Genomic DNA, 9,458 nt, shown 5'->3' with positions numbered 1-9,458 from the left:
ACGGAACATGGCTCCTGAGGATGGAAACACGGCACCTGAGGATAAGAACGTGGTGCCTGGGGACGAGACCGTGGCACCGGGACTGGGAACATGGCACTGGAGAAAGGAACACGGGGGAAGGGAAGGGAAGGGAAGGGAAGGGAAGGGAAGGGAAGGGAAGGGAAGGGAAGGGAAGGGAAGGGAAGGGAAGGGAAGGGAAGGGAAGGGAAGGGAAGGGAAGGGAAAGCTGGGGCCGCTTTCCCGCCCCCCCCCCCCCCCTTGGCTCCGCGCTACCGAGCGCGGCGGGGCGGGGCCGACAGGGGGCGCTGCCGGTGGGGGTGGGCGCTGCGCTTGGGCGCGGCCGGCAGGGGGCGCGGCGCGCGCCGCCTTTGTTGCCGTTGGCGCCTTCCCTCGGCCGAGGCGGCGGCGGCGGCGCGCGCGGGAGCGGGAGCGGGGCGGGGCGGCGGGAGCGGCGCGCGGCGGGCTCGGCTCGGCTCGGCTCGGCTCGGCTCGGCTCGGCTCGAGGATGGAGATGAAGAAGCGGTTGACGCTGGAGCTGCGCAACAAGAAACCGGGCGAGGTACCGCGGCCGTGCGGGGGGGACCGGCCGGCACGTGTTGCTGGAGGGGAAGAAGGGGGTAACGGTAACGGGGAGCGTTACCCGCGGGGGTCCCGCGCGGTGAGCGGGGTGCTGGGGGTGCCGGTTTGGGAGTGCAGAGCGCGGCGGCGGAGAGTCCCCTTCCTCCTCCTCCTCCTCCTCTTCCTCCTCCTCACCCCCCCCCCCCCCCCGGCATGGCGGCGTGCACGTGCGCGGCGGGGCCCGGGCGGCGGCGGCGGCCGGTCCCGTCCCGTCCCGTCGCGGTCGGTCCCGTCTCGTCCCGCCCCCGTAGCAGCGGGTGACCGGTCGGTGCCGGGCAAGGCCGGGTCCCGCCGCCCCGGAGCAGCCGAGCAAGGCCGGTGCGGCCCCGCGCAGCCATGGCGGCTCGGCCATGTTAGCGGCCGCCCGGGCCTGCCCCGGCCCGCCCCGTCGGGGCTCCGCGGGGCCTGCTCGGGCCGGAGCCGGGGCTCTTCGGGCCGCGCTGTCAGCGCGGGGCTGAGCGCGGCCTCCCCGGTGCGGAGCTGGGAGCGAGGAGCGGAGCTGCGCTTCCCCCTCGCTTGGGGAAGGGGTCGGGACAGCGGCGCCTCAGCGCGGGGTCCCGCCCGCTCCCCTCGGCGGGAGGCATCGTTCCGGGCCCGGGCGTTCCGGTTCGCCCTTGGGCCTGCGCTCCCGGGGCTGGCTCGGCCCTTATCTGTGCGAGGCCGGCGCCTTGCAGCGCGATAGCTGGTGGCTGTCACCCGGCGTGGGGACAGCGCGCTGCGGCGTGGGGCGCCTGCAGACGGGCTGTGAGCGGAGGCTTTGGTCGAGATGAAAAGATGGTTTGTGGGTGGCAGAAGGGATTTTCAAGACGAAAATGAACCGAGGAGTCGGAGCGTCCCTCTTAAGGGCGCGGGGCTCCGCGTTTGACACCAGGGACTGGGGCGAGCGGGGTCCGAGCGTGCCCTGGGGCTGGAGCCGGGGCGAGCCAGCGCTGCTGCTGGGTGAGGCTGTCCTGCAGCAGTGCTCTGTGAGCCCGGACACGGCTTGCTCCGGGTTAAAGCTGCTCTTGGCCATGTTAGTTCATAACCTGGTAACGTCCAGCAAAGCAACAGCAGCGGAGGGTTGGCCTCGACCACCTTTATACCCACTGGGCTGGTTGGAGGCTTGTTTGGGGTGCTGGGGGCAAAACGAGCTCAGCTACGGAACTCCTGACCAGTGATGCCGCTTCTAGAGTCTTTAAGCGTTAATTCGTTCGGAGCTTGTGCTGCAAAGATGGCACAGCAGCCCCGAAACTGCTGCCAGTGAGGCAAAGGGATTTTAAAATGACTCCCTAATAGTTGGCTGATGTGAGCAAGAGAGGTAAAATGGGAGTGCTGCGAAGGAGGAATTTGGAGAGCATCACGAGCCTTCGGGCCAAGGCTGATTTTGCATCTTGCTGTGAAGAACGTGTGGGGTAAAAGTGAGTTTTGGAAGTGGCCTGTGAGAGCTGGGGCTTGAGCTTAGGGGGAAAAGGGGGTGCCGGGGGGGTTTACCCTCCTGGTGCTTGGGGGGGAGCAGTTCTGCGCTGGTGTTTCTTGGTCCTGATGCCACAGGAGGGGTGATTTCTGTGCTGAATTACTGCTTCTGTGTGTGTAGCCTATGCTGGGCAAAATAGTAGATGCCATCAGTGGTTCTGCATCATGAGCCTGAGGCTCATCTGCTTAAGAGACCTGCCTGGGCAGATGTGTCACCTCTGCATGGAGACTGTCACAGGGAAAGGAAGCCTCTGGAGGCAGCTTTTCCAGCACCCCATAGGCATGGGGAGAAGTTAAAGGGGACAAAACCAGAAGACCTTGTTGGGTCTCCTGTTAGTGAAGCCTCAAGTGTGACCCTGGAAGCTTTTCAATGCCTTGTACGTGAAACTTTTTGGTACAACCTCATGGTTCAACCCCTTAATGCTTCTTGGTGGAGAAGGCGGACCTTGGTTGGAGCTGTGCAGTGGTGCAGTGGTTGCAAGTTCTTTAGCTTTAAGATCTCTTGTGTCCCCTAATGTGAGTAAGGAGGACCTGCTGCTTTGAGGTGTGGGTCACTCCACCTGATGCCACCGTGGCGGGCTCGAGGTGAGGCTTGGCCGGGTGTGCTCACCCCTGCTGGTGTCTCTGTTGGCAGGTGAAGGAGCTGGTTCTTGATAACTGCCGTTCGGACGATGGGAAGATCGTTGGTCTCTCCTCAGACTTTGAGAACCTGGAGTTCCTCAGCATGATCAACATCAACCTGCTGTCCGTCTCCAACCTCCCCAAACTCAACAAACTACGGAAGGTGAGTCAGCCCTGTGGTCCCATCTCCAGCAGTCCTTGCTCTGACACTTCTGCTGTCCTGTCCCTGAGGTTTTTTCCTGAATTTGCCAGAAAAGAGCCATTTGATTTTGCTTTTTCCTCTGTAGCCTTCAGTCAGAGCAAGTGACAGAGGTGGTTTTTTAGCAACAAAATGCTTTTGAGCTCAGTGTATATTTAGCATCCTTTCTCTCTTGCTTTTGCTGTTGTGCTACTGTCAGAAGCTTCAGTAACATAGAATCATGGAATGATTTGTGTTGAAAGGGACCTTAAAGCTCATCCAGTTCCAACCCCCTGCCACAGGCAGGGACACCTTCCACTAGAGCAGGTTGCTCCAAGCCCCTGTGTCCAACCTGGCCTTGAACACTGCCAGGGATGGGGCAGCCACAGCTTCTCTGGGCACCCTGTTCCCCAAATATCAAATTATTATGTTCAAAATATCATAAATATTAGGGATTTTAGACATGTGCCCCTGTGTCCTGCAGCACGGAGGTGGCTGGGAGTGCTGTGGGCAAGGGGTTTCAAGTGAATACTTGAACTGCAGCTCTATGGTGTGGTCTAAGGAACAGGGTCTGGAACTTAAGTGCTCACTGTAGTCCTGTTCTCAGGACAGTTTTATTCCCCTTGTTGCAAACTGAAGCCCTTTGTGACTATGTGATACTCCCTCCTGGCAGCTGGAGCTGAGTGATAACAGGATTTCTGGTGGCCTTGAAGTTCTAGCAGAGAGAACTCCTAACTTGACACACTTGAACCTAAGCGGCAACAAGATCAAAGACATCAATACCCTGGAGCCCTTGGTGAGTGAAAGGCTGTGCTGGAATCTCAGGGATGATGATGTTTCCTTTGGGGAGTGTGTCTGTGCAGCAGAAGTCCAATGTCTTGGTAACTCCAGCAGCACTTTGTGGTTCTCATGGGAACAGATGAGTGGGACCAATTTGAGGCTGGGCTAATAGTTCATGGCTCCTCTGTCTGGAAAACTAGCAGCCACTTGCTAAAAGAAGCATGAAATGAGAAAGGACTGTTAATGGGCCAGATGCAGTTGGAGGTAGGTGGCATCTGAGGTGTCATGGAGATGAGCTGCTTGGACACCAGCGAGGATGTTTGTCACATCATTCCAAAGGCACTCTTGTGCTGGGCTGGGACCCTCTCACCCTGGGTGCTGTCACAGCACACATTGCAGGGTTCCCATTGCATCTGCACTGCACCAGAGAAGGCTCTTGCCTTGTGATCCTGACTCGGTAGCTGAAAGGTCTGATCTAGGGCATTGCCTCATTAGTTGTTGCCTTTGGTCCCTTCAGAAGAAGCTTGAAAGCATTTTACTCCTCCTTTGCTTGACCTGCTGCACAGTGCGAGGACCAGAGCAGGGGAGCTGCTGTCGCTGTGCTGAAAGGCTCACAGGCACTTTCTGCCTGGTGATTTAGGTTTTACCTCATGATTTGGGCAGGATGAGTCCAGCTCAGTGATTCCTCCTGCTGGGGAGTTGGGCTTGTTGCCCACCCTGTTCAGAAGAGAGTATGATTTGGATGTGGTTTCACAGGGAGCTGTCTCCAAGGTGGGGAAACTAGGACAGAGGAGCTGAAAAGAAGTCTTCTTTGCCTACAGTTAGCAAGAGCAGTGACTTCTCTCCATCTGAGCACATGGTGCAAATTAAGCATGCAAAGGCGCTTCTGTGCTGGATGTGGGTAGCAAACCAGCTGTCCTGTGATGGTTGCCTGATCTTCAAACAGTGTCAACTTGTCAATAATCTAATGAACTGATCTTTTTGCAGAAAAAGTTGCCAAACCTCCACAGTCTGGACCTCTTCAACTGTGAGGTGACGATGCTCATCAACTACCGGGAGAGCGTGTTCACCCTCCTGCCCCAGCTCACCTACCTAGACGGGTATGATGCTGATGACCAGGAAGCCCCTGACTCAGACCCTGAAGCAGATGGGGATGCACTGGAAGATGAGTATGAGAATGGGGAAGGTGAGGATTTTGCTCTTGGTTTTTTTGCTGGGGAAACAACCCCATTTTTAGCAACGTGACCGTTGCTATAAATCATGATTCTAACTTGCCACTAAAGTGGGGGCTGTGTGGGTAACCCCCCTCCCTCCTTTGGCAGGCTGGGGAAGATGTGAGACTTGCTGCAGGCTGACAGGGCTTGTTGCTGGCACTCCTCGTGCGTTCTTGCTGTGATTTCCTGCCCGCTGCTCACGTAGCACTCGGGCTGGAGGTGCGAGTGTTTGGGAACCGTAACACTTACCTCCTTCTCCTTTTGGTAGAAGGTGAGGGTGAGGAAGAGGAGGATGCTGATGAGGAAGATGATTTGGATGAAGAAGTCATCGATGATGAAGAAGATGAAGATGATGATCTGGAAGGTGAAGAGGAGGAGGACGGAGTAGACGATGAGGTGAGGCTTTCTGTCTTTGGTTTGTGTTTGACAGTGTGTTTCTCCCTCAACCTGGTGGCCCATCTGACCAGGCACCTCGGGTGGATCTGGGGGTGCTGCTGCGTGCTCCCTTTTCCCATACACCTTTTGGCTCGTCGTGTACAGAGTGTGCCAGGTCAGACCCGTTTATTGCTCAGCCTGGTACTTCCATGGCTTCCAGGGACAGAGCTGAACAGCCCCTTCGTAGGGATGCAGGAAGCTGTTCAGGAACCGATAGCTTCTCACTGCTCGGCTTGTGCTTGACACCCTGAGGCTCGAGTAGGGCTGGAGCAGAGCAGGAGGAAGATGTTGCTGTGGATTTACACCTTGCTGGTGGGACTGTGATTCTTGCATCAAAGCATCTTGTTTTGACTCCAGGAGGAAGATGAGGAGGAAGATGGTGAGGATGATGAAGAAGATGAAGCTGATGATGGTGAGTTGAATCCTAACAAACTGCAAACACTTAACATTCTCACATCTGCTGGTTTTGTAGAGCTTCCCAGGCTGCAGTGCAGTGCTGTTGTTGCCTGGAGCTCTTCCCTGATAGGAAGTGCAGCCTTTTGGCTATGCGCACCACTAAAGCTGCTGCTTATGCCTCAGCTGGCCATTGGATAGTGGTTATAACCAAAGGGTCATACAGCGGTGATGGGGAAACAGGTTTCAGTGCCTCCTAATACCAACCAAGCTGGGTAAGTGCTAAATATTGAAGAGGCAAATTGACTAGAAAACCAGTTCTGAGTAGCTTGAACTGGTAGTCTTGTGCTGGAGGAGGGCTTCTGTCACAGAAGCTCATGGTGGCATTATGTGTGAGGAAATGCTCTTGGAGACACATGTTCCACTTCTCTCAGCTGTAGGGGAGCATAGACCCTTCTTGACTCGAGTCCAGACTCCTGTGGCTGTAACAATCCATAAACACCTGAATGAAAGCTTGACAGAATATAGTGACTGGTGTGACTTCAGATCACCTTGTATGAGCCTGGTCCGAAGGGACTGAATTCTGCAAAGACGTTTTTGGTCGTTCTCAACAAAAAAAGCCCATTGAAACATGGGGTGCTTGAAGGGCAGTAGAAAACAGTTAATGCTTTGTGCTAGTCCTGGCTTTCCTGGGTGCCGTGAGAAGCTGGGCAGGGTGGATCTCTGCTCCGGAATGGTGCCAGTCTAGTCTGTGCTTGTTCACCAGCAGCTGGAAGCCCCAGTTCAAATGCTGTTCACACAAGACTGAACTGAGCTTCACGCTTGGCCTCTCTTTGCAGACCTGCCACGAGGGGAAAAGAGAAAACGAAATCTAGAGGATGAAGGAGAGGAAGATCCAGAAGACGAAGAGGACGATGAGGATGACTGATCCCAGCAACCCAATCAGTTTTACAGACTCTGACTGTGCTTGTCTTAACCTCCCCGTTGTGTCTATGTGAGACTGTAAATCCCCGTCTCCCGCTCCTCCCCCCTTTGTATGGCTGCAGCGTCCACAATATATTTTTTTAAGATGTAGAATCCTGTAGGCATTCAGGGGAATCTTCCATCCAAGGCTCACTTCTCACAGGTATCCATGACCAAAGGCTTTCTCCGTTCTGTGGTTTGTGCAGCAGTTTGCAAAAACAAACAAAAAAACACACAAAAAAAAAACACAAAAAAAGAAAGAAAACACACACACAAAAAAAAAAAAAAAAAACCCGAAAAAAACCAATTTCCTCCTCCTCGGGTATCTTTTGTGTCTGAAGTCAGCTTTGCCACACTGGACCCAGAGCTCCAGCTCCCACCCTGCCCGACAGCAAAGAAGGCATTTGCTTATCCACATGCCCTCAGACCAGCTTTCTGAAGACGCTTGAGCCACCTCGAGCAGTGGGTGCGAATCTGGTTCATCTAAATGGACTCCAACGCTCCCTGAGGTCTCTCTGATCAGAAATAATGGTGATGTGATCTCTGGAGATGCTTGAAGATACTTTAGTGCTGGGGATGGGGGGGTGCATGGGGTCTCGGGAGAGGGGGGGTGGCTGCTTGCAAGACCTGGTACCTCTGGCAATGCACCTTGCAGTAGCCCTGCACTTGCTTTCCTATTGTTTTTTTAGAAACTGGAATCTTTCTCCTAGTGGCCACCCAATAACTTCCACTTGGATGTCCAAATAAGCCTGATTTCCGTGGCTCTTGAGTGTCTTTGCTGTGACGAGGCCTCTTGTCACCCCGTAGCAGCCTCTGCCTTTAGGAAGAGATAGGAAATAGCAGGTGAAGGGATACTGCTCTTCTGTCAACCTCCATTTCGCACTGTACAGAACACGTTCAACCAGTATCACTGTGATGCACCTAACTCGGCGTTCCCCGGGAGACCGTGTTAGCCTCGATATTCTCAGGGTCCTTCTGCTAGCCAGTACCAGCTCTGGACAGTTGCCTCAGCGCTAGCCTGGTGTACGCATCCTCCTCTTCCTTCTCCTCTTTCTTTCTTAGCATGAAGAGAAGTGCATTGATCAGAACCCAGCTCTCTCCCACTCGTGTTCATGCTCTGACGGTGCCGCAGAGCAACGTGTCCCCCCACTCCACGGTGGCTGGAAGGAGGAAGCGGGGATGAGCCACGTGTAGCTCCGCTACAGAAGGTTCCTCACCCCTTGCCCACCCTTCCTCCGCCTGGAGGTGTTCATCCAGCACATCCACGAGCTTTGCTGGCCCCGTGGCACCCAAGGGATGGTAACTGGGTGCCGCAGAGCTGTGCTGGGGCAGGAGCAGCTGCTGTTCCTCCTGCTCCCCACGGATGCACTGGCACTTTGTGGCATTCCCGGTGGGCAACCTGCAGGCACCCAGAGGGGAGACTCGGCAGCGGTTCCTGCAGAGGAGTGGAGTGTGTTGCAGCACATCCCAGTTCCTGTTGCTTTGTTCTGGTCTTGCTGTTGTCTCGTGTTGTACAGTAGCTGTAACCATTCGGAGAAGAATTAGTCCTGTAAAATGCAAACTGAGTAACTTATAAATGTTAAAGGAATTTTTTTAAGAAAAAAGGAAATTTCAGAGCAGCAGTTACTTCTAATTTTTTTTTTTTTTTCCCTGCATTTTTAGCAGATTGTATGGATTTTATATTAGCTTAGTGACTGTCAGGTTGCGATTGGTCAGACTAGTCCCAGGAATAAGGATCTCCAGCCCCTTTTGTATCTTTTGTTACAAAATTTGGATAAAACTTTTAATAAAGACTTCAGTTTTTAAAAACTCATCGCAACGAGCCTTGTCTTGGCTGCCTCTGCTCTAGGAACACCCCGGCTGCCCCCAGCCGGTGTGCTGGAAGTGCTGGGACAGGTTTTGGGTCTCTTCTGGGAGCAGAGACTCAAAATCATGGAATGGTTTGGGTTGGAAAGGACCTTAAGATCATCCAGTTCCACTGCCATGGGCAGGGACACCTCACACTAGACCATGTCGCCCAAAGCTGGTGCAGGATGTGCTGGAGGGTCCCTCGCTGTGCTGGGGCTGCGAGTCCTGCCCTGCCCCTGTATTGAGTTGTCACTTCATTAGATCAGCACAAGCATCTCATTCAGTGCATGTGCCCCCATCTGGGGGGGCAGCCCCAGGCCCTGTGTGGACCAGAGCTGGGAGGCTCGGGGTGCTCCTGCAGCCCCCCCAGTCCTTCCCCACTCCCCTCCCATCGGGTGAGCCTCCCCCCCCCCCATTTCAAATACAGCCTCTTTGCCCACTCCCCACCCACATGGGGGGCAATGGGGGCTGTGGGGCTGCCCTGCTGCAGCTCCAGCTGTCTGGCCAGCTCTCTCCATCCAGCCTGGGCTCCGTGTCCCCTGGTTCCTCTCCATTGTCCAGGGCTGGTGCTGCCCCTGGGGCTGGGGAAGGTGGCCCCACACTGGGGTGCAGGCAGGAGTGAGCCGGGGGTGCTGCTCACCCCTGTGCAGGGGCCACAGCAGGATGAAGGCACATCCACCCGGCCAGACCCCTCCTGAGCCCCTGTCCTGGGGCAGCGCTGCAGACACCGGGGCTCACTCTGTGCCCCTGTGGTGCACCCCAGGATGGGTGTAGGTGGGAAGGGGAAGCCCCCGCCCTCACAGGACCTGTGTTCTGGGATGAATGTGGCTGGGAAAGGGGCAGCTCCAGGGGCAGGAGCCAGGGATGAGCCTGGGGGAAAACAAAACATCCCCACGGGTTTGTGTCCCTTTCCAGGGCTGGTGGCAGCACAGATGCTGTGGTGCTGAGCAGTGGGG

At 55.6% G+C, this 9,458-nt stretch overlaps 1 protein-coding gene across 4 annotated transcripts; it reads left to right on the top strand.

Annotated features, from left to right (window-relative positions):
• The first annotated feature begins 325 nt into the window (after positions 1–325).
• LOC115618123 (acidic leucine-rich nuclear phosphoprotein 32 family member B) lies at positions 326–8,467 on the top strand. 4 transcript variants are annotated; one of them, XM_030509340.1, is made up of 7 exons: positions 326–559; positions 2,705–2,854; positions 3,543–3,665; positions 4,637–4,835; positions 5,135–5,259; positions 5,656–5,710; positions 6,531–8,467. In XM_030509340.1, exons 1-7 carry the CDS (start codon positions 506–508, stop codon positions 6,617–6,619), a joined length of 795 nt encoding a protein of 264 aa, XP_030365200.1. In that variant the 5' UTR covers positions 326–505; the 3' UTR covers positions 6,620–8,467. The 4 variants fall into 4 exon arrangements, with proteins under 4 accessions (XP_030365200.1, XP_030365199.1, XP_030365201.1 ...); XM_030509339.1 differs by having other exon boundaries at positions 5,132–5,259; XM_030509341.1 differs by having other exon boundaries at positions 5,132–5,259; positions 5,577–5,710.
• The last annotated feature ends 991 nt before the right edge of the window (positions 8,468–9,458 follow it).

Source organism: Strigops habroptila, chromosome 20 (assembly GCF_004027225.2).
Source record: "Strigops habroptila isolate Jane chromosome 20, bStrHab1.2.pri, whole genome shotgun sequence".
In the NCBI taxonomy this organism is placed as follows: domain Eukaryota; kingdom Metazoa; phylum Chordata; class Aves; order Psittaciformes; family Psittacidae; genus Strigops; species Strigops habroptila.
This window is presented reverse-complemented; position numbering and strand designations above follow the sequence as displayed.

Excerpts from the sequence above, each read along its gene's own strand:
- LOC115618123 (XM_030509339.1), top strand. The coding sequence starts at position 506 with ATGGAGATGAAGAAGCGGTTGACGCTGGAGCTGCGCAACAAGAAACCG. Across the intron at positions 2,855-3,542 it reads AACTCAACAAACTACGGAAG|CTGGAGCTGAGTGATAACAG; the intron begins GTGAGTCAGCCC and ends CCCTCCTGGCAG. Across the intron at positions 5,711-6,530 it reads AGAAGATGAAGCTGATGATG|ACCTGCCACGAGGGGAAAAG; the intron begins GTGAGTTGAATC and ends CTCTCTTTGCAG.